Source organism: Salvelinus sp. IW2-2015, linkage group LG30, assembly GCF_002910315.2.
Source record: "Salvelinus sp. IW2-2015 linkage group LG30, ASM291031v2, whole genome shotgun sequence".
NCBI classification, from domain to species: Eukaryota; Metazoa; Chordata; class Actinopteri; order Salmoniformes; family Salmonidae; genus Salvelinus; species Salvelinus sp. IW2-2015.
In genome coordinates this window covers 14,357,165-14,380,197 of record NC_036869.1, presented here as the reverse complement: position 1 = coordinate 14,380,197, position 23,033 = coordinate 14,357,165, and the positions used below count along the sequence as shown (strand labels likewise).

Here is a 23,033-nt window from a genome sequence, read left to right as displayed (position 1 = left end):
TGCTTAATAAACATGACCGAGATGATGAGCTTGACATTTTTATGGGGGAGTGGGGAGGTAAAGGAATTCAAACTCTTCTGTGTTCTGACCTGGTTTCATGCCCCCCAGGCCCCCTCATCGAGACCAGAGCGTCCCGCAGGATCGCAATTCAAAGACGGCTACACCAGTGGTAAGTTGTGTCACACATTGCACCTCCATGCCAAATGTGAGCCTCTGTATTCAATGCTATGCCAAGTGTCTCTCAAGAGGTTGCATGCTTTCCCTAGTAATCACAATACCTTGGGCGATATAACACCTTCACAATCAATCTATAAATATGTATACAATACATTATCAACAAACACAGCATTTTACGAGTCATGGTGTGAGTCTTTTGAGTTGATGCATGTGTTTGCTAGTGTTTGTGACAAAGGATGCTTTGCATGATTTGAGAAAATGTTATTTTGCATGCCTATTCAAAGAAAGAGTTTTTTTGCTTCCATTGGTATGCAATGTTAACCTTGTGTGTACCCTATTGCAGACAGCAGTTCTGAATGGAGTCAGCGTACAGGCTATGACCTGCCTAATCTGCAGCAGGAGTTCAGGACCACGCCAGAGGGAGCCAGGAAAGAGACAGACGATGCACTGCCTGACAGAATTAAGGTACAAGAACTGCATTTGGAAATGTAAAGTTAAGCATGTCTTTGTATGCCAATCTGTGTATTTGAGTGTATTGGTGTAGATGTCTAGTTTGCACATGGTTTAATGTTTATGAGATGAATCTCTGTACATGTGTCCCCTCCAGAACCTGCTCCGCGAGGTGCATCAGGAGGGTATGCAGGTGCTGTCCCTGTCGGAGCTGCCAATCCCAGAGGGCGAGGCTGACCCAGCCAGCCTGATCCACCATGCCCAGGGCTGGCCCAAAGAGAGAGGGGCCTTGCTGGCCACTGTGGAGTCCCTCAAGGCCCTCATTTCCCAGATGCAGACACACAGCAGGGAAACACAGGTACAGTACTGGTAGCATATGTACTGTGTAGCGTGGATACTTTGTACTAGTAGCCTCACTTAAATACCGTAGGGGTTTTGTTGGTCTCAGTTTAACCCCCAAGGTTGATGTCTGTGTCTGTGTCGAATTAGCATAATACAACCCCCCCCCCCAAAAAAAACATCAGTTTAAGTTAGAGATATTTGTCACACTTCTGCATCAGCGTGAAAGGTGACAGAGCTAGAGCGGTGTTTGTCAGACCATGAGACATTATGCTCTATGACCTCCACAAGTGTCTTGGGACTCGTCTGAAGTTGGTACAGCTGATCTATCAACTTCTGTCTGTAGCGTCCAAAAAGTTTGGACTCTAGGAAACACACAGGCCTCACAAGACTCGTCTAAAGGTCCCAGTCGAAAAATAATTATGGAAATATATATGGAGACTCTTTAGTGACAAAAATAAGAGGTTAAATACAAAAGTATGTGTGTATGTATATATAACAAATGTTTCCTGATCTTTCTTATATCTTTGAGATCTAGGATAGACACTTCAGAACAAACTTCCTTTGGAAGTTTAGTGAATCTGTTATTCAATGCGTTTGTCTGGGCTAATAGCAGTAAGGCCAAATAAATACTTTCATCAAATACTTTTTTTGGTACTTCAAGGGGTCTTAAAATTCAAAATAAAATAGCAAAATTATCCTTAGTATGACCCTCTTAAAACAATTCCATAAAGCTTAGTAGAACCCCCTCCCCCAGCTTAAGTGAAACACTGCTTTTAAGGCTTAATTAAGCTTTCAGAAACCCTTTTTTCCCCTCATTTTCTGTAAATATGCATGTCTATGTGCTTGTGTATGTTCAGACTCCAGGTAGTGCGGACTGGCGTGGAGAGCTGCTGGGGGCAGTGCAGCAGGTGTTTGTGAGGGAGCGGAGTGTGCTGAAGAGCACCCTCTATGCCCGTCTGGACCAGCTGGACACTAGCGACGCTGTCATCCACCTCAACCATCTGGAGCACAGGCTAGCCGAGCAGGTTACTGAAAAACTATGTACACTTTCGCTTAACTTCTGGCTAACCTTAGCATTAGCCTCAACTAGCTGGAGCACATGCTAGCTGAGCAGGTAGCTAACAAACACTTAACACTCAGGTTAGCCTTAGACATTACCTGCTTATCTTGGTATTAGCCTATTAGCTAGCTGGAGAGTGGGATATAGCCAACAGGTAATACAAAAATATAGAGCAGTTTTAGTCTAGGGTCTATTTCTTCACTTCGTAGAAAAACTTGGTGGTTATATGCATTGTTATTAAGTTCCAAGGCTAAACTGTGTCTTTGTGTAAATCTACAGGATGCCCATCACAGGGATGCCATGGGGATGCTGCAGGCTGCAGACAGAAGCAGTTTGCTGACAGAGGTCCGGCAGCTCCGGGCCCAGCTACAACAAATCCAAGCCCAGGAGCCTGGCAGATCCAATCAAGGTCTGTAGTCTGGCCCTCCAATTGCTTCTCGTGCTGTGTGGGTGGGTGGTAAGGACACATAGGGATGATGGATGAACGTGTAGGGGCTGGCTGGATGGATAAATTCATAGATTTTTTGATTGACTAATATCTATAGTAAATTGTCTTAGATGAGGTCACAGCTATTCAACTCAATGCAACCAATATTATCAATATAAAAAGGAGAAACCGCAGCTGATTCTGTCTTGCATGTTGTTTTGTCCGGCTGCTCGTCCCACTCAGGTGTTCAGCCCAGTGTTCAGCCTGGTGTTGAGCAGCAGAGGGAGAGAGGAGCCCCTCAGGCTGGATTGTGTGGCGTTCAGGAGCCCCCCACACTGCAGCAGGCTGACAGGGCTCTGCTGGAGGAGCTGAAGGGAGAGCTGGCCCAAACCAAACTAGAGCTGGAGACCACGCTCCAGGCCCAGCAAAAACACCTGAAGGAGCTGGACACAGTCAGGTAAGGTTTTAATGCACGCTCACACAAACACACACCATCAGTGTCTTAGTTTGACACATAAAAGAGCAGAACATTCTCAGGTAAGACTATTTAGAGATATACAGAAACAAACATCGACTTACACTCACCTTCCCAACATTGGTATTGCATACACATCTAGTTTACCTTCCTAGTTGCTGTTGGATGGATCCAGACCGGTGTCTTTGTTTCTAGAACGGAGGTGTCACAGAAGGCTGCTGAGGTGGACACCCTGACGGACAGACTGGCAGACGAACAGAAGAAAGCCAGAGAGATGCAGTGGGCCTTCGAGAAGGAGAAGTGTAAATCTGACAAGAAAGAGGAGCTGGAGAGCGAGGAGCTGGAGGTAAGACAGTTTTTAGGGAAGGTAGTAGACAGGTGTCCCAGTGTAATTTCACATGTCTTCACTTTAGTGTATTTGACTTAAATGCAGTGTTTTACTAATGTGTTCACCTTAGTCACTGGAGTAGGTCTACTCAAGTGTTTTTCACACTTATCTTTGTATTTACACCCCTTCCCTTCAGGATCTAAAACTGGCCCTGGAGGAGCAGCAGAGTCACGTAGCCCAGCTGACCTCAGCCCTAGACCAGGAGCGCCAGTCCACCTCCCAGCTTTCCGTCCAGGCCGAACAGGAGCTCTCAAGGCTGCAGACCCAGGCCTCACAGCTCCACATCCAACTAGAGTCAGAGCGAGCCCGGGCCCAGGAGCTGAGTAGCGCCCTGGGGAGAGAGAAGGAGCTCCGCCAGCACGGCTCCTCCTGGAGTGAAAGCCCAGAGAGGAAGGGGGCTGAGAGTGGGGAGGATGAAGTGGTGGGAGGGGCGATGTCATCCGAAGCTCTTCTGGAGGGACTGCGGAGGGAGATGGACAAGAAGCATGCTCAGGTGGGCTGTTTGTTTGTTTGTAGCTGAAGCAGATGCACACACACACAAGTACATTCACACTAGTTTACTTACAGTAAGTCTTATGATGCAATGAAGGGGGCTGTACTTTCTCACTCAAACACCCACAGCCACACACGGCCCCCGAGCGCCACCCCCTTCCATTACAACTGTTGTGTTTTCAAATCCAAACAGCGAGAAGTCTCAACCCCCCAGGATTTTTTTCTGGTTGAGAGAACCAATCAAGTTCGCACAATTTCTGAGCATTAACAAACGGCCTCCTGTCCAGACCAGTGAGTCACAGCTCTTTCAAGCTATGTGGTCGCATCAGCCAGGCTGCTATCAATGCCCTGCACACAGGAGATTCACAGAAAGTGCTAGTGAAAATATTGGGTTGGCATTATGACCAGTTATGTCATGTGATTCTGCACCCCTACTAAATTGTGCCACCCTATTGGCTTATCAGATGGTGCATCTGCTTTCTTCAAATTGTCATGACGACATTACATAGGCATTACTATTATAGTAACTATAGTTACCTCCACTTCTGCATTCCCACGAAATCCTGTGACCTCCTATTTATTCCCTCTTCAGGTGGTTAGTCTGCTGGACGAGGTGGAGGCCCAGAAGCTGGAGGCTGTGGGACGGGAGCAGGAGCTGACCTCGGCAGCTCAGAGGTCATGCCAGGACCAGGAGGCTCTTCGGGAGACAAGGGGCCAGCTGGAAAGCCTGGGGGAGCAGGCGCGGGACACCATGGCGCAGCTGGTGAGAGAGGTGCAGCAGGGGAAGCGACTGGAGCAAGAGAAGGAGAGGCTGCAGGAGAAAGTGGTCCGGCTGGGAGAGATGAGAGGGGGGGAGATGGTCGGAAGCGGGACGCAGCAGCAGCCTGATAACCAAAACGTGGGTCACATTCCTATATCCTACATTCATACACTTTGAATGAACCAAATACAGCGCTTTTGAATCAGATTATACAATTGAAATGCATTTTATAGAAAAATCCAATAGGAATATTGTCATTTTTTCTTAGTTATTGGTACTACAATATATTGTGTTTATTAAGCTCTTGTTGTTAGAACCCGGCTATGTATGATAAAATAATCACACTATATATACAGAACTATGTGGACACCCCTTCAAATTAGTTGATTCGGCTATTTCAGCCACACCCATTGCTGACAGGTGTATAAAATCGAGCACACACCATGCAATCCATATACAAACATTGGCAGTAGAATGGCCTTACTGAAAAGCTCAGTAACTTTCAATGTGGCACCATCATAGGATGCCACTTTTCCAACAATTCAGTTCGGAATATTTGCCCTGCTAGAGCTGCCCCGGTCAACTGTAAGTGCTGTTATTGTGAAGTGGAAACGTCTAGGAGCAACAACACGAAGTGGTCAGCCACACAAGCTCACAGGAAGGGACCGCCGAGTGCTGAAAGCGTGTAAAAAATAATCTGTCCTCGGTTGCAACAATCACTACCGAGTTCCAAACTGCCTCTGGAAGCAACGTCAGCACAATAACTGTTTGTCAGGAGCTTCATGAAATGGGCCAAGCAGCCGCACACAAGCCTAAGATCACCATGCGCAATGCCAAGCGTCGACTGGAGTGGTGTAAAGCTCGCCGCCATTGGACTCTGGAGCAGTGGAAACGCGTTCTTTGAAGTAATGAATCACACTTCACCATCTGACTAATCTGGGTTTGGCGGATGCCAGGAGAAGGCTACCTGCCCGAATGCATAGTGCCAACTGTAAAGTTTGGTGAAGTCGGAATAATGGTCTAGGGCTGCAAAGGTGGGACCAACTACATATTAATGCCCATGATTTTGGAATGAGATGTTCGACGAGCAGGTGTCCACATACTTTTGTAATAATGTGGAGGTGGAGCTAAGGTGGAGCTGTTTTACGCTCAGCAACAGAATTATAATGTATTATAATCCACAATTATGGCCATTTGAGAGTCTGTTGGTCATAAGTTATATAAACTCTACTGTGCTAGGTGTCTTCTGAGCTGAAACTTTTCTGTACCGTGTCTGTGCCAGCAGCAGGCTGTGTGGCAGGGCATTCCCACCGACCGGACCAGAGACTGGGTGTTCCAGCAGAAGCCTGGCGACATGCTTACTATCGAATCCAGCGCGCCTTCCCTCCTTGAGGTCACTGGGACAGGGGGCAACCTCGCCCCCCACCATAACCCAAAACACTCAGACAAGGTCTTGGGCAAACTGCAGCTCATCGCAGCCAAGATCCGAACCATGGTCAGCAAGGGCTCTGGCAGGTATCTCACAATTTCTTAACAACTTTGTCTCAAAACATTTGTACATGTTATATACATCAGTTCAACTTTTCATTGAGGTGAACCTGTCAATATGTGCAGGTGTAGATTGATGTTGTGTGGATGAATCCATATGTGTGTATGTACAGGCTGACTACGGAGGTGGACAGTGAAGGGCTGTCGTGGCTGCAGACCAATATTGATGAGGTCATCACTATGCTGCAGCAGTTCCCAGCACTCCCCTTGGTCCCTGAGGTGAGATGACACTTCAGACTATTTAGATTAGATTGTTGTTTATTGTCCTACAAAAATATCTTAGCACAGCTCACACATTATATACATAAACCACATAGAAAACCCAACAGGAAACAAACATTGGTCTTAGTCAGACTTAAATAGTATCCCCCTGCCCAACACCTGCACATATAGGAGTAAGCTATTCCATTTCAGTGGCTACTGAGTACTGACATTTCTTCTCTGCTGTGTCTACAGAGCACCGCCCAACTGGCGGGAGGCCAGTCCAGCTCCCTGACAGAGCGGCTGCTGAGGCAGAATGCTGAGCTCACTGGCTTCGTCAGCCGTCTGACAGAGGAGAAGAACGATCTGCGCAACCAGGTCCTCCGCCTGGAAGATGAGCTTCGACGCTACCGCCAGGCTGGTCTGGGATCAGGGGACAGCGTGAGTTACAATACTAGATCTAATGCAATTCAGGGCTGGTGACGGGTCTGGGATCAGTACAATAATAGTCTAATACTATACAGGTACAGTGGCAGGGTGGGACTCTAGAGATGGGACAGAGTACAATACTGGATTGCAGAAGTACCTAGAAATGGCAGAGAAGTAAAAATGTGTGGAGACATTGCGTTAATTTGCACCACCCTAACATCACTCCTCTCTACCTCTATCCCTCCCTCCAGTCCAGCAGGAGAGGCGGCGTGGACAAGCAGCAGGAGGCGGCCAGCCTTCTGTTCTCGTCGGAGCGCGAGTCCTGGACCAGGGAGAGGAGCCGGCTGGAGAAGGGCCTGCGTCTAGCCCAGGCCGAGGTGACCCGACTCAAGGGAGAGATCCGGACAGAGTCCCTCAGAGACATGACCGGACCGGACACAGACAACGCCACACTGAAGGTGAGCTCAAAGCTGCCCTGCATCTCTCCATAACACTCACCTCCTTACAAATCGACCACTTTTCCACTCTTTGTCAGAGTTGAATAGCAAATATATTGTTGCACATCTATAAAACCCACTTAACTCTCACACTTACACTATTACAACACTCCTCTCTCTCTCTCTCCTGTTCCCCTTCTCCAGAGGATGTATGGCAAGTACCTGCGCTCCGAGAGTTTCCGCAAGGCCCTCATCTACCAGAAGAAGTACCTGCTGCTGCTGCTCGGCGGCTTCCAGGAGTGTGAGGAAGCCACGCTGTCGCTTATTGCTCGCATGGGCGGCCGGCCCTCCGACTGCAGCCTGGAGTCCCCGACGCAGCACCGCCGAGGGCTGACGCGCTTCCGCTCGGCTGTCCGCGTCTCCATCGCCCTCTCCAGGTAAACAATTGGAACTGAAGTGGTAGGATGGTGTTGCACCTGTTAGGAGGCTATGGTATAGCTAATACTTATGATATATGTACTCTAATGGTCCTCTATCCCATCTTTTTGAATCAAACTGTTCTGTTCTTTCAGAATGCGTTTCCTGGTCAAGCGATGGCATAAATCTACGGGGATGAGGTCCATAACATCTGGCAACGTGAACAGAAACGGTCTGGGACAGTCACCAGGTATGGAAATCACACTCCCTCACACTAACCCCAACACAAAGAAAATGAACTGGGAATGAATGAACTGGTTATTGAGTTAAATGGTAAAGAACCAAGCTCGGCTACCCTAGGCTTACACACTTGTAATCAATTAAGTGCTGATTGGTCAGGTGGTCCACACGGCTAGCTAACCTAAATAAATAACCTGAATATTCTAAAGTGCCATGTTCAAACAAAAGCAGAAAATTAATAATTACCTTTTCATTGGTTTTCAAAGTTGTCCTGCTGACTCATTGATCCGGTTTTGTGAGAGAAAAACCACACAGAGGACTGAACTGTTTCTCTTCCTCTTCAGGTATCGAGGTGAGGACAGACTCACCCTACCTGCATCCAGCAGGCAGTGTGGAGGTGTACGGGGAAATCAGAGGGGCCAGCAGGGGGCGCACTGGACGAGACTCCCCCAGTTCCGCCCTTTCCTCTGCACAACACAGGTTCCACATGGCTGGGGACCCTCTGACCTGCTCTCACCTCCAGAACTACGACCCTGACCGAGCGCTCACCGACTACATCTCCAGACTGGAGGCCCTGCAGAGGAGACTGGGGAGCGTGCAATCAGGTAACACACACACACTTCCAACCATACTACCTCATACGATCTAGAGTTAAATAATGTCATGCCATAAACAGAAATTGCCCTCATTCAATCACTCCACAAAATATGTGCAGATGATGCTTCCAATGTTCTTGTCAAGAGTTAAGTCTTGGGATCTAAACAACTTCATTTTTCCCTTCCTAGGTTCTTCTTCATATGCTCAATTGCACTTTGGAATAAGAAGATAGAAGTCTATAATTTACATTGAAACTGTCTTGAAGAAACTGTTGCCTTTTCTTGTGCTGAGCTTTGGTATTTTGTATCATTCTGCTGTGTACAGTATATATATTACGTGGGGACCAAAAAACAATTTTTTTGTGTGTGGACATCTTATAATCAAGCTTTTTGTCGCCAGCACTTGAAACAGCTTCTATGTTTGTAAACTTTGGTCTGCCTCTTTGTTGTGGATAAACACAATCACGTTAAATGTATATTTGTGGAATGCTAATTTAAACAAAAAACATTGATTAACTTAATTTATACTGTGTATGTTACTTTGTGTGGGTGGAAGAATATGTAGAGCAGGCTTCGCCGGAAAACTCCAGTCCTGGAGACGTACCGGGTGGGTGTGCAGGTCTTTGCTCCGGCCCAGCTCTAACACACCTGATTTAAAGTAACCGTGGTTTCTTAAACGGAAGACCATGATTGGTTGATTTATTGGAAATTGTTGTTAGTGCCGGGCTGGCACGCCCAGTAGCTCTCCAAGACGGGAATTAGGAGAACTCTTGACATGGAGAATGTTTGACTTTACTGTTGAGGAGGCTGCTACAGGATCTATATACACTACACTGTGTTTTATTAGAATGGTTGTTTGGACAGACTACAATTTGTAGAAGACATATTTTTGTAAAGGTAGGAGCTTTGAATTTTCTGGGTATTTTGTTAAAAATTTAATTAAAGATGCATTTTAACACTTGAAATATGTGGTCGCACTGTTTTTTCAATTCAGCATCACTGACACACAATCAGATTTTACAAGTACACATGTAATTAGTTCTAACTGTTGTAAAACAAAATAAAACTTGTGAATAAAAATGTGAATCTGGTATGGGGGAAATGTACGGTCAATGCAATTATGGTGTGAAGACAAATTGGACATGAGATTTCGCCTCCTGGAATTCACATGGCATCATCTCAGATATAATTTTTATTTAAAAGGTGCAAATGTTCACAAAATTAGGCTTCAAACAGTAAAATCAATCTAAATAAAATGGAGTGATAATTTTCCATCAAGGCACTACATTGGTCAAACTACACTATGACCTCCCAACATTCCCACTCTATACGCCAAGTCGTGTTTATTAGGGCACACAACAGAAAATGTGTCTCTTGTTAAGCAAGTGCAGGTTGTCCCTCCCCGTTTAAAGTCCTTGTTCTTTGTTTGACCCAGCCCAGGTCCTCTATCTTTGTACAATTATGACTGGACAGTACATACAAAGTCAGTGATGGTCGGTTTGATCACTGATCTCTATGAAGCAATGGATAAGGATCAGTGGTTTTAATATTTCTCATAAGCACTGCCTTTTCTAGAGCTAAGTGCTTTTTACTCCAGTAATATTCATTCTTACAGTAGTATTGTCACTCCTACACAGTGGACTCCATATCACCTTTCAGACAGTGGAAGCTTGAAAGCTATATGCTTTACCATGACATTTTGAAATAGAATGGCCAAAAGCTGAGGCCTGGTTCCAGATCTGTTTGTGTTGTATAGCCAAATCCTATAGTAGTTGGACTATATCTGGGATCAGGCTACAAAAGATGAGCTTTTGATGAATGAACGAACTGATTCAGTTTAGGCTTACATCGGTGGTGGCTAGTGTCCCTTTAAATCAGAGGACGGGCTCATAGTAATGGCTGGAACTGAACAAGTGGAATGGTATCACATCAAACAAGTGGTTTCCATGTGTTTGTCACTATTCCATTCTACTCCATTCCAGCCATTACTATGAGCCGTCCTCCCCTCACCAGCCTCCTGTGGCTTACAATACATTCTAGCAAATAAAAACACAGCAAACATAAGGTGGGGGCAACAAAAAGTAAAGTGAATTAGATTTTCAGACAGAACTCTTTGCGTTAATTTGAACAGTTCCTAAATGCAAGTACAAGAATGTTCTCTAAATAAAACCGTTAAAGGTAAGGTTGTTTGTTGGGGCAAATCTGAAATGGCTCCCTATTTCCTATATAGTGCACTACTTTTGGCCAGAGCCTTATGAGGGAGCCAGCCCTATGAGGCTATGGCCAAAAGTAGTACAATATAGAATAGGAAACCATTTTGGACAAAGCCTTGCTCTTTTCGCTGCTGTGTTTTGCGCTCAGTGTCTCTTAGTGTTGTCTCCTCTTGTATCTGATGACGGGGTTGTGCGGGGTGTGGATCATGGTTGTGTAGTTGATTGTGGGGAAGTAACCATCGACCAGGTTGAACTCGTAAAGGCGTAGCATGGTAGACCAGATGGTCTTGATCTGAACGTAGGCAAAGTTCTCTCCGATGCAGCGGTGACGGCCTAGAAGGCAGTGAACATCAGTGTTTTTGTTTTTTTGTCATGGAAATGAGGGTAAAATCTGAAACTTTGTGGCATGAGACAGCTTGGAATAGGAGTAAAGTTCATATTTTGAGCAAGAGCCCCACCTACTGACAAAATTTTACAAATCAAAATGCATACTGCATGAAAGATGTTTCCCCTACCATTGTGTACATGCTTCTGACATTTCTGTTTCCTCTTAAAGACGGCAGATCACCTAACATATAAGATGCTATTAATAGGGATGAAAAAACTACTAAATATTCTTACCTGCACCAAAGGGCACATAGGCAAATTTCTCCCCTGCAGCAGGGTTGTCGTTAAGGTAGCGGTCAGGCCTAAACTCCATCCTCTCTGTCCAGGTGTCCTGCAGACGGTGGTTGACTGTCGGGGACACACACACCTGGTGGCCAGCTGGGATGGTGTAGCCTGCTACAGTCTGGGAGTGGATTGAAGCAAAGGGTCAGGGTTGGTCAATAGACACTCACTCACCTATTGTACACACATGCATTTAGCTAGGTTGGGACTCCATTTCAATGTAAATAAATAAATATATGGACAATTTACATTATTCCCATTTCTCTCTGTTAAATTCAGTGTCTAAAACGTTTTTTTCAATTAACTGCTATTCTAATGGATTTGTAAAATCTCTTGACAGAAGGAATGACTTCATGGGTATTCGTTAACCGCCCAACCAATAATGATATTGAGCTTACCTGAGGAGAGCGTGCCATTCTCATCATGGTCATGATGGGTGGACGGAGTCGGAGGGTCTCTTTCAAACAGCGGTCCAACAGTCAGGTCCTTCAGCTGATGTATGAACAAGAGAACAGGTAAGTAAAGACCATGTCAAATATTTAAATGATAAAAACTGTCCAAATGAATAGCTGAACTTGTGGTTTAGCAGTCTAGAAAAAAGGTTCTAAACTGAAGTTGCTTACATACAATATAAAATTACCCAGTTTAAATAGAATATGGTCAATAAACAGATCTAAATAAGTTTCAACAAAATAATTCAGAAAGATGTATGTAACTATATTTAATATAATTGATTGTGAATATAGTCAACACGTGTAAGGCAGTATAAGAACATAATTAATATTTTCAACAACAAAGCTGTAGTGTAGTCAATGACCATTTACGTGCAGTTGGTAATATGCCAGTTATGGATTCTGACCTGGTCAAAGTTGAGTGGGGGCAAGTCTTCTCCACATGCAGTTTTCTGTTCAGCATAGCAGCGGTCCTGTAGGGCCTTATCTTTGCCAAGGAAGAAGCCCAACCAGGAACTAGTAGTGGAAGATGTGTGCTGTCCGGCCAGGAGTAGACCAATCAGCATGCCCGCTATCTCATCATCATTTAGGGGCCGCCCATCTCTTAAAATGGGCAAAAATAGTTAGGATTGAATCAGTCTGAAGTGGTACAACAGTTGTAGAACCCCTTTAAACCAAATGTCCATTCACTTCAGTTCTGTTGGGAGGCATGGAAGCATATACTTGTACCACATGTAGTAATACTGGCATCTGTTCCACGACCCACGTGGAGTTCCAGGTCTCAGGCAGCCTCTGGAACTGCCGATCTGCGGCCAACAAGGCAGAGTTCATCTCAGCCTATGCTTCCCTCCAGTGCCTCGACTTCTTGGCACTGACGGAAACATGGATTACCACTGATAACACTGCTACTCCTACTGCTCTCTCCTCGTCTGCCCACGTGTTCTCGCACACCCCGAGAGCTTCTGGTCAGCGGGGTGGTGGCACTGGGATCCTCATCTCTCCCAAGTGGACATTCTCTCTTTCTCCGCCTGACCCATCTGTCTATCGCCTCCTTTGAATTCCATGCTGTCACAGTTACCAGCCCTTTCAAGCTTAACCTCTTATCATTTATCGCCCTCCAGGTTCCCTTGGGAGAGTTCATCAATGAGCTTGACCCGATGATAGATTCCTTCTGAGATGGCTCACTCTTCCAGTTCTGGGTGACTTTAACCTCCCCACTCTACTTTTGACTCATTCTCTCTGTCCTCCTTCTTTCCACTCCTCTCCTCTTTTGACCTCACCCTCTCACCTTCCCCCCTACTCACAAGGCAGGCAATACGCTTGACCTCATCTTACTAGATGCTGTTTCTCCACTAATCTCATTGGCAACTCCCCTCCAAGTCTCGACCACTACCTTGTATCCTTTTCCTCTCGCTCTCATCCAACACTTCCACATACTGCCCCTACTCGGATGGTATCGCGCGGTCCCAACCTTCGTCTCCTCTCCCCCGCTACTCTCTCCTCTTCCATCCTATCATCTCTTCCCTCTGCTCAAACCTTCTCCAACCTATCTCCTGATTTGCTCCTCAACCCTCTCTCCTCCCTTTCTGCATCCTTTGACTCTCTATGTCCCCTATCCTCCAGGCCGGCTCGGTCCTCCCCTCCTGCTCCGTGGCTCGAACGACTCATTGCGAGCTCACAGAACAGGGCCTCCGGGCAGCCGAGCGGAATGGAGGAAAATCGCCTCCCTGCGGACCTGGCATCCTTTCACTCTCCTCTCTACATTCTCCTCTTCTGTCTCTGCTGCTCAAAGCCAATTTCTACCACTCTAAATTCCAAAGCATCTGCCTCTAACCCTAGGAAGCTCTTTGCCACCTTCTCCTCCCTCCTGAATCCTCCTCCCCCTCCTCCCCCCTCCTCCCTCTCTGCTGATGACTTCGTCAACCATTTTGAAAAAGAGTCGACGACATCCGATCCTCGTTTGCTAAGTCAAACGACACCGCTGGTTCTGCTCACACTGCCCTACCCTGTGCTTTGACCTCTTTCTCCCCTCTCTCTCCGATGAAATCTCGCGTCTTTGTGACGGCCGGCCGCCCAAAACAACTGCCCGCTTGACCCTATCCCTCCTCTCCTTCTCCAGACCATTTCGGAGACTTCTCCCTTACCTCACCTCGCTCATCAACTCATCCTTGACCGCTGGCTACGCCCTTCCGTCTTCAAGAGAGCGAGAGTTGCACCCCTTCTGAAAAAACCTACACTCGATCCCTCCGATGTCAACAACTACAGACCAGTATCCCTTCTTTCTTTTCTCTCCAAAACTCTTGAACGTGCCGTCCCTTGGCCAGCTCTCCTGCTATCTCTCTCAGAATGACCTTCTTGATCCAAATCAGTCAGGTTTCAAGACTAGTCATTCACTGAGACTGCTCTTCTCTGTGTCACGGAGGCGCTCCGCACTGCTAAAGCTAACTCTCTCTCCTCTGCTCTCATCCTTCTAGACCTATCGGCTGCCTTTGATAACTGTGAACCATCAGATCCTCCTCTCCACCCTCTCCGAGCTGGGCATCTCCGGCGCGGCCACCCTTGGATTGCGTCTACCTGACAGGTCGCTCCTACCAGGGTGCGTGGCGAGAATCTGTCTCCGCACCACGTGCTCTCACCACTGGTGTCCCCCAGGGCTCTGTTCTAGGCCCTCTCCTATTCTCGCTATACACCAAGTCACTTGGCTCTGTCATATCCTCACATGGTCTCTCCTATCATTGTTATGCAGACGCACACAAAATCTTCTCCTTTCCCCCCTCTGATAACCAGGTGGTGATCGCATCTCTGCATGTCTGGCAGACTATTCAGTGTGGATGACGGATCACCACCTCAGCTGAACCTCGGCAAGACGGAGCTGCTCTTCCTCCCGGGGAAGGACTGCCCGTTCCATGATTCGCCATCACGGTTGACAACTCCATTTGTGTCCTCCTCCAGAGTGCTAAGAACCTTGGCGTGATCCTGGACAACACCCTGTCGTTCTCAACTAACATCAAGGCGGTGACCCGTTCCTGTAGGTTCATGCTCTACAACATTCGCAGAGTACGACCTGCCTCACGCAGGAAGCGGCGCAAGGTCCTAATCCAGGCACTTGTCATCTCCCGTCTGGATTACTGCAAACTCGCTGTTGGCTGGGCTCCCTGCCTGTGCCATTAAACCCCTACAACTCATCCAGAACGCCGCAGCCCGTCTGGTGTCAACTTTCCCAAGTTCTCTCACGTCACCCGCTCCTCCGCTCTCTCCACTGGCTTCCAGTTGAAGCTCGCATCCGTTACAAGACCATGGTGCTTGCCTACGGAGCTGTGAGGGGAACGGCACTCCGTACCTTCAGGCTCTGATCAGGCCCTACACCCAAACAAGGGCACTGCGTTCATCCACCTCTGGCCTGCTCGCCTCCCTACCTCTGAGGAAGTACAGTTCCCGCTCAGCCCAGTCAAAACTGTCGTCTGCCTGGCACCCCAATGGTGGAACAAACTCCCTCACGACGCCAGGTCAGCGGAGTCAATCACCCTTCCGGAGACACCTGAAACCCACCTCTTTAAGGAATACCTAGGATAGGATAAGTAATCCTTCTAACCCCCCCCCCCCCTTAAAAGAGTTAGATGCATATTGTAAAGTGGTTGTTCACTGGATATCATAAGGTGATGCACCAATTTGTAAGTCGCTCTGGATAAGAGCGTCTGCTAAATGACTTAAATGTAAATGTTCCACTTATGTCTTACTTGTAGGTGGCATCTATGAGGGTCTGCAGCATATCGTCCACTTCTCTCTCAGAGCTTCTGCGTTTCTGGGTGACCTTGTAGAAGATGTTCTTGATCTCCTTGTGTGCTCTGTCCCTTCGTCTGTACAAAAATTACAAAACCTGTTTTTTCCTGCCTTATAGAAATAAGATATTCTCATATTGCTATTACAGAATGAATACAGTAATAATTAAGTCCAACTCAGTCGATCACCCAAAACCCTAACCTGAGAGTAGAAAAATGAATAAAGTTTCATGAATCATAGTTTCCAGCAACTGTTCTGGTAACTCAGTCTAGCTTGGTCTGTCACAACAAAAACTAAACCTGAAGGTGGAACCGTTTGAATTGACCCTTGGTTGAGGAAGGACGATATGAATTAGTCTTTCTCTTACCTGAAACTGGGCAGGGGCAGCCAGCCGGGCAGTAGCCAGCCAGCGTGGTGAGCCCCCGTCCAGGTCTGCGTAGAGCTGGGCCACCTTCTCGTCCAACATGCTGCGGATCTCCTTCCCATGCAGACAGGCACTGGCCGTCAGGATTATCAGCTCCGACAGGGCCTCAAACAGGTCTGAGGGAGGGAGGAGTAGAAGAGATAGGAAGGCGTGAAAGAGAGAGAGGGGAAGAGATAAGAAGATGGATAGATGGAAATAGTGAATGAGTGAGACAGAGAGGGAGAGAGAACAGAGGTCAGAATTGCTGACTGGATAACTTTGACTGCGCTACAGCTCAAATGTTATGGCGTGTAAACAAGCGTTATGGCGTATTCATAAACAGCGACACGTTGCAAACAGATTCTATCAAGAGTGTGAAGCAAAAGGCTGCAGTCATTAGCAACCCGTTAAGTATCTGTGTATGTGCATGGGAGATCACTGCTCTCTTGAGCAACGTAATAGCTACAATACATGACAACAAATGTTGACTTGATTTGCTTCTTACTCTCTATTCGTGTCAGGGGTAGCTCTGTTAAATGTCATATCGCTACCCTACCTTTACAGATAAAAAAGTAACTATCTTAAAATGGATAGCAAGGTTCAAACTGTATTATAGTAGTTACAACACATTGATTATGGTGTATTGTTTAGGTATTACTGCACTGTTGGAGCTAGAAACACAAGCTTTCGCTGCCCCTGCGATAACATCTGCAAATCTGTGTCCGCGACCAATAAACTTTGATTTGATTTTTAAAACATGAGGTATTACTAGAGAACTTGTTGATGGGAAATTATGTTGAATGGCTCATTTTCTGAACAGTTGACACTGCTGACACCTAAAGTCCACTGTGCTTCACCCAAGTCCCTATCCAGTGAGCTCTTCTTATAGGTCTGAAAGGATAAGCATACTGCATTAATAATTTAACTTTACCATCTTATAGGCCAAGTGGGAAATGTGTCATTCTGCTTACGGCTTTTCAATCCTTTTAGGTCTACATGAAGTAGCTACAGTAGGGGCTAGGGGTCGATTTGGAACTGGGCATTTGGATTACTTTCCACATGGAATACTGTAGAAACTCAGAGCAATTGTAATGGCTCTGTCATCTTACTTTGTTCCCCACTGTCTCCCCATCGTGAAAAGTACTCCTTCGTTTCCTCCTCTATGATTTCAACGTGCTGTTTGAAATGGGCGATGTTCAGTCCTGTCTTAAACATCTTCTTCTGTTCCAGGAAGATCTACAAAAGAAAATGAGCGGCATAATTAGATAAATCAATACTTAGTTTATTATAGGTTTGTCTTATGTTTCATCTCATAAACCTATGTCAACACTTCTTTATGTGTGGTAACATTCTCTCTACATTTGTGAGTGCAAAAGGGAGTATCTCCATAAGTATTTATTCGCTTACATGGTTAGGTACATCGTAGGCAACCCCTTTACCAAAAACTGGCGTGGTCAATCGGGAATAGACATCCTCTGCATTGAGATCTTCGTTCTTGCTGTTAAACATCAGTGTGGCTGCCTCACTACCCAGAAGGTAGGTAAAGGTTTTGCCCACCATGGTAAAGCTGACAACAGGCCCATACTGTGAAGAGAAAGAAAATAAACCTTGTTTTAGCACCTACTATAAAGGGCAATTTCACATGGCACTATTTACATTTACATTTAAGTCATTTAGCAGACGCTCTTATCCAGAGCGACTTACAAATTGGTGCATTCACCTTATGACATCCAGTGGAACAGCCACTTTACAATAGTGCATCTAAATCTTTTAAGGGGGGGGGTCAGAAGGATTACTTTATCCTATCCTAGGTATTCCTTAAAGAGGTGGGGTTTCAGGTGTCTCCGGAAGGTGGTGATTGACTCCGCTGTCCTGGCGTCGTAAGGGAGTTTGTTCCACCATTGGGGGCCAGAGCAGCGAACAGTTTTGACTGGGCTGAGCGGGAACTGTACTTCCTCAGTGGTAGGGAGGCGAGCAGGCCAGAGGTGGATGAACGCAGTGCCCTTGTTTGGGTGTAGGGCCTGATCAGAGCGGAGGTACTGAGGTGCCGTTCCCCTCACAGCTCCGTAGGCAAGTGCTACCAGTATACACCAGTAAGGTAGAGATTCAAAAGCTGTATTATATGAAATAAGTTATTGTAAAGTGAATGCAATTTATTACTGCACATTTTGTAAACAAAATATGCAATTTATTACTGCACATTTTGTAGACAAAATAGGTAGCACTTTGAGCACTAAAATATATTAAGTATACATACAGCAGTACTGTATTCTTACCTTTTCATATGCATTCTCCAGAAATTCAATGGGACTTTTCCCAAATGCTATGGCATGACCCAGAAATGGAATGCTAGAAGGTATGTATGGTGGGTATTTCTGAGAAAAGAAAAACATTAATTTAGTTACAAAAATAAAATACACAAGTCAAATGATTTTGTGATTTTGGACAATATGCAATCGGCTATGAATGCGCCGTGATACTGTAACATTCACTGTAGCAGACATAATAACAATGTAATATATACTGTAACTCAATTGATTTATTCTTCATGTACATACCTTGTGTTCTTCTGAAGAAGACTGTGACTGTTTGAGCACCAGTTTAGAAATATATCCCAACGTTAGGGTGATCACAGACACTGCAAGGACCACTGATGTCAAGTTGTCACTCATTTTCCCGACTGTATTTTCTATTAGCATACTACTAACTTGATATAAATGCATAGCCATTGTTACGTCTTATGTTGTTTCTTTCAAATTGTTGTAAAATATTGTAGGCTACTGCGTCAGACTCCTTGAATTTGCAACAAATCTGTTATCCGGTTGTGATGTCGCTTCTACAACATCTAATTCGGTTTTCCAGAAGGCCCCCGGCTATCAGTATTAGCAGAAAATAGTGTTCCCCAGTGCTCAGTAAAATCCCTCTTTATTCCAAAGGCATAGTTTCATCCATTGTCATTATAGCACTAAATGAAAATACGTGACAGATTTTACTGTTTCCTGGGCATCTCTACCTGTAGATGTGAAGTTAGTCTTGCCCCCGCCTGACAAATAAAGCTATTTCATTTGCTAGTCGCTGTGTGTCATTCAAATAACTCCACGCTCCGCAGCTGCCTTCCTGCACTCTGGTTGGCTATCACTACCTGGACTGATGTCTGGCTATATGATGTCACTGCCGAGTTAAGCGAAATGCCTCAATAGGAGAATCACATTGGTTGAACTACATACAGCGTAGAATAGGTATAGATGTAGCTACTGTAGTCACTAAAGGGTGTCAAATTCAATCGAATTTGTTATACCAGTGAACGTTACAAAGCAATATGCCTAGATGTAGGCTATGTTTGTGTAGGTTACTGTTATGATTTTGAATGATTATAATTGATTTTGTAATCCATCAATAACCACTTTCACACAATGTTGATGCATATCCAATTGCATTTATTCTCATGGTCAAACAATAATCAATACTTTGGTATGGATTCACTTGGTAAATGTACATTTATGAAAAAGAAATTACTCCTCTCACTTTCCAACTTCACAATGCCATGAACTACGCCTCTATTCATATAGCACATTTGGCATAGTGTATTCAGTCTTATGGCTTTGGTATATCTTGATGGCCTGAACCTGAGAGGAGAGTGTGAATATGCCTGCCAAGACCAGAGTCCTCACAAGTTGGTCAGCTATGACAGATGCCTCCTGGTCACTATGGAATAAGTCTCTCCACAGAGTCGGGGCCTGCATGGTTTTTTGCTTCTGGGATGCCCTACACACACAAAGTAATCAAATTGAGTGATTCCATTTCCTATCAATTCCTTGATTGTAATTGGACCCTGAAATTGAGGAACAATATCTATCACTGAAATTCTATGCCAAATTAGAGGTTTATTGGATGATTCAAGTCATACCGTTTATTCTCTTTGGTCTTAAACTCCTCAGTGGGTATCTTAAGTTTCTCACAGAAGTGATCAAAATCATCGCCCTGCAAGTTATTGGTCAGAGACCGGAAAGCCTTTTGTAAGATGTGCTCTATAACAAAATAACAAAGTTGCAACATTACCTCACTTGCCAAGCATACAGTACTTAACAATACAATTTGAATATGAAATGTACTGTGGAATGCTTGTGTATTATCCCCACTTTTCCAGGTGACTTCAGAGCTGAGGTACTGTCCCAATGGGGAATATTTGGTGTCCGTCACAGATCTGCTTAGGAGGTCTGGTGAGAGGATTCCCCTCCAGCTCCAACTGCCTCAGACACTGGAGCTGGCCCATATCTGGAGGTAAAGACTGGAGAAGATTCCCTACAGGAAGTAGCATTGTGGAGTTGTTTTAAAATCAGTGAGGAGACATGCATGATTCACATAATAACAGGTCCTTCGAATGTACACTAAATAGGCTTCTAAATTACTATAATAACGTTTTTGATAGCTATCAGCTTAGTAAGGTGATCCAGCTCTCCGATGCTCTCAGGAATCTGCTGCACTACGTTGTCTCAGAAGTCCAGTTCTCTCAAACATCTTAGTTTCGACAAGGTCTTTGGCAGTGTGGTTAGCTGTCAAGAAGACACACAGATGATGAGAAACGTTTGAGGAAAACCTTAGCTCTGATATCTGTCCAAAATGTTAATGAATTGTATTTTAGCTCTAATGGTTGGTGCAAAAAAAGTTATCTTAATTTATGCTCACTATAGCTTACCTTGATGCCTCTTCTGTGGCAGATTTTCAACTTTTCAAGTAATCTCAGATCACACACTTTCACAGGAAATAGGAAGGACTGATTATTGGAAAGGTTGAGGTCTTTCAGTTCTCGTATTTCTAATGGAACTCGTCCTATCTGATTATCAGACAGGTCAAGCACTTGTACTGCCCTAACATGGTGCAACTCAAGAGGGAACTCAGTAAGCCTATTCCCCTGAAGTACGAGCACTTGTACTCTTTTCAAGCTGGAGATTCCTTCTGGAATGGTCTGAATTTAATTGTAGCTCAGATCCAAATGGATATGCCTGTGAAGTCGGTAGAGATGCTTGGGGAATTCGCCAGTGAATCGGTTTTCACTGAGATTCAGGCGTTGCAAGGTGTGGATTCCACCAATGTTGGGGGGTAACTTCGATAAAATGTTTTTACTTATGTCAAGCTGACATAGAGAAAGTCCAGAGCACAGACCCATTGGGAAGGTGCGGAGGTGGTTAAAACTGAGATCCACTGAGGTCAACAGAGAGCAATTTCTTATGTTGAGGGGGAAATTAACCAAATGATTCCTTGAGCATTCCAGAACTGAGATTTTTTAGAGAGCCGATTCCTCGAGGCAGTGTTTCTAGCTGATTTTTATTCACCAGTAACTCTCTGAGATGTTCCAAAGCCCCAATACTCCTGGGAAGTTTTGTTAGTAGGTTTCCAGTGATGCAGAGATGCAGCAGTTTTGAGCATGAGCTTATTTTCTCCGGAAGTGTCTTTATCTTGTTGTGACAAAGTTGCAAGACTCTGAGCCCCTTCAATTTCTCCACATCATCAGGAATCAATGTTAACTGGTTTCTACACAGATTCAGTTCCTCTATGTTAGTCAAGCAGAAAAGTTCTGAAGGCAGAGTTGTCAGGTTGTTGGAATTCAGAGACAGAACTTTGAGTATTTTCAGCAGGGATAAACGCTTGGGTAAACTCACTATCTTGTTCCCTGAGAGATTGAGCTCAAAGAGTTCAGGGAGTTGGCATATAACCTGTGGAAGGTATGACAGCTTGTTTTTCTCCAAATTTAAAACAGTGATATTCTTCAAGCATCCAAAAGACTCTGGTAGAGAGGTAAGTCGGTTGCCATTTAGATTGAGAATTTCCAAGGTGGCGAGATCTCCAAATGCAGATGGCAGGTGTTTGAGTTTGTTGTTGCTTGAATTGAGATGTGTGTATTCTCCAACTGACAGATTTCTTCCGGAAGCCTTACAATTGTATTATTACTGATGTCAAGGGCTTTGAGGATGTGCAGGGAGTGGACAGCTGAAGGTATTGAAGTTCATTTGTTTCCTTGAAGAGATAAGAATTCCACATTGTTCAAGTCTCCTATTTCTTCTGGAAGTGTTTTTAGCTCACTGTTTGATAAAGTGAGGAATTTCACAGGTTTTTCCTGAATTAATTCCAAGAGAGTTTTGGTCAATCATGTCTTCCAACATTATCTCTGACTTGTATTAACCCTGCGAAACAAGATAGCGGTTCGATTTTGGGCTATATTCAATCCGTAAATTCAGCGTTACAGCGTGATTGAAATTTAAAGGCAATGTTACCGGAGACTGCATTCACGGTCAACACAGCATATGTCTGCTCAATCAGAAATTACCTTTACATTTGTAGCACAGATTGAATAGAGCATAGCAGCGGGTAGATGTTTGAGGTCGGGGTGTGCAATTTCTTTGCCCACGCTACAGATTATTATTTTTCAGGGGGTGCTACAGCACCTCTACTTCCCATGGCTATGGAATAGAGTACCACAGTATGAGTCATAATACCCATAAAACCTAGCGGTCAAACAAGGAAATGATTCCAATAGTTTTTCCACCATTCAGTTTTTCCATAGGGGATATTAGAAACATAAGGGCTGTGGCGTGACGTTTTATGACCGTGTAAATCTTTCTAGGACAAGGTGACTTTTATCAATATATTCACCTGTATTTACACCCCAAAAATGAAATGTTATTTAAATTGACACAATACCTGTTAGCAAAGGTGTCAGCTACAAATGACGTGCAGGAGCTTGCAGGGATTTGTAGTCTTGCATTATGTCTACTTTGATGCTAATTCGTTTTTTCGAAATCTGAGAGTAAATAGAGCCGAATATATTGATAAAAGTCACCTTGTCCGAGAGAGATATACATGGTTATCAAAACGTCATGCCAGTGTCAGCCTACACAAAACACAGCCCTTATTTGAAGTGTTCCTAAAATTCTCTATGGGAAAAAAAGAATGGTGGAAAAATGACTGGAACCATTTCCCTGTTTGACCCCTAGGTTTTATGGGTATTATGACACCTCCACAGTGGGGCTCTATAGAGCCCAAAGTGCATCTGTCATTTCCATACTGTTACAATTATGG

General features: G+C 45.0%; 2 protein-coding genes and 1 long non-coding RNA gene across 10 annotated transcripts in view; 1 reads left to right on the top strand and 2 right to left on the bottom strand.

Moving 5' to 3' along the window:
* The window catches only part of LOC111954823 (A-kinase anchor protein 9), a 126,213-nt gene extending 116,809 nt beyond the window's left edge, over window positions 1-9,404 (top strand). For all 6 annotated transcript variants that reach the window (XM_070436176.1, XM_023974735.1, XM_070436178.1 and 3 more), the window contains 17 exons: window positions 109-169; window positions 521-642; window positions 785-985; window positions 1,827-1,994; window positions 2,309-2,438; window positions 2,700-2,913; window positions 3,127-3,277; window positions 3,456-3,812; window positions 4,404-4,709; window positions 5,857-6,086; window positions 6,233-6,338; window positions 6,576-6,761; window positions 7,001-7,207; window positions 7,391-7,623; window positions 7,759-7,853; window positions 8,188-8,448; window positions 8,629-9,404. In XM_070436176.1, coding sequence (XP_070292277.1) covers window positions 109-169; window positions 521-642; window positions 785-985; window positions 1,827-1,994; window positions 2,309-2,438; window positions 2,700-2,913; window positions 3,127-3,277; window positions 3,456-3,812; window positions 4,404-4,709; window positions 5,857-6,086; window positions 6,233-6,338; window positions 6,576-6,761; window positions 7,001-7,207; window positions 7,391-7,623; window positions 7,759-7,853; window positions 8,188-8,448; window positions 8,629-8,672 — 3,072 coding nt within the window. In that variant the 3' untranslated portion in view covers window positions 8,673-9,404. The remainder of the gene's footprint in view (window positions 1-108; window positions 170-520; window positions 643-784; window positions 986-1,826; window positions 1,995-2,308; window positions 2,439-2,699; window positions 2,914-3,126; window positions 3,278-3,455; window positions 3,813-4,403; window positions 4,710-5,856; window positions 6,087-6,232; window positions 6,339-6,575; window positions 6,762-7,000; window positions 7,208-7,390; window positions 7,624-7,758; window positions 7,854-8,187; window positions 8,449-8,628) is intronic.
* Window positions 9,405-9,602: 198 nt separating this feature from the next.
* On the bottom strand, window positions 9,603-19,015 carry LOC111955261 (lanosterol 14-alpha demethylase-like). Its single transcript, XM_023975436.2, is given in 12 exon segments — window positions 9,603-10,985; window positions 11,274-11,442; window positions 11,720-11,801; window positions 11,803-11,813; window positions 12,181-12,376; window positions 15,511-15,630; window positions 15,921-15,971; window positions 15,973-16,093; window positions 17,066-17,192; window positions 17,364-17,540; window positions 18,233-18,331; window positions 18,515-19,015. Coding segments are annotated over 12 exon segments (1,503 nt in total). The 5' UTR covers window positions 18,686-19,015; the 3' UTR covers window positions 9,603-10,806.
* A 357-nt stretch (window positions 19,016-19,372) lies between these two features.
* On the bottom strand, window positions 19,373-22,415 carry LOC111955265 (uncharacterized). Of its 3 annotated transcripts, none has more exons than XR_002876098.3 (3): window positions 20,653-22,415; window positions 19,864-20,509; window positions 19,373-19,721 (listed from the first exon to the last, which is right to left on the bottom strand). It is a non-coding gene; the product is annotated as an uncharacterized lncRNA (long non-coding RNA). The 3 variants fall into 3 exon arrangements; XR_002893442.2 differs by having other exon boundaries at window positions 19,373-19,984; window positions 20,096-20,509; XR_002893441.2 differs by having other exon boundaries at window positions 19,373-20,509.
* Between the last annotated feature and the right edge of the window lie 618 nt (window positions 22,416-23,033).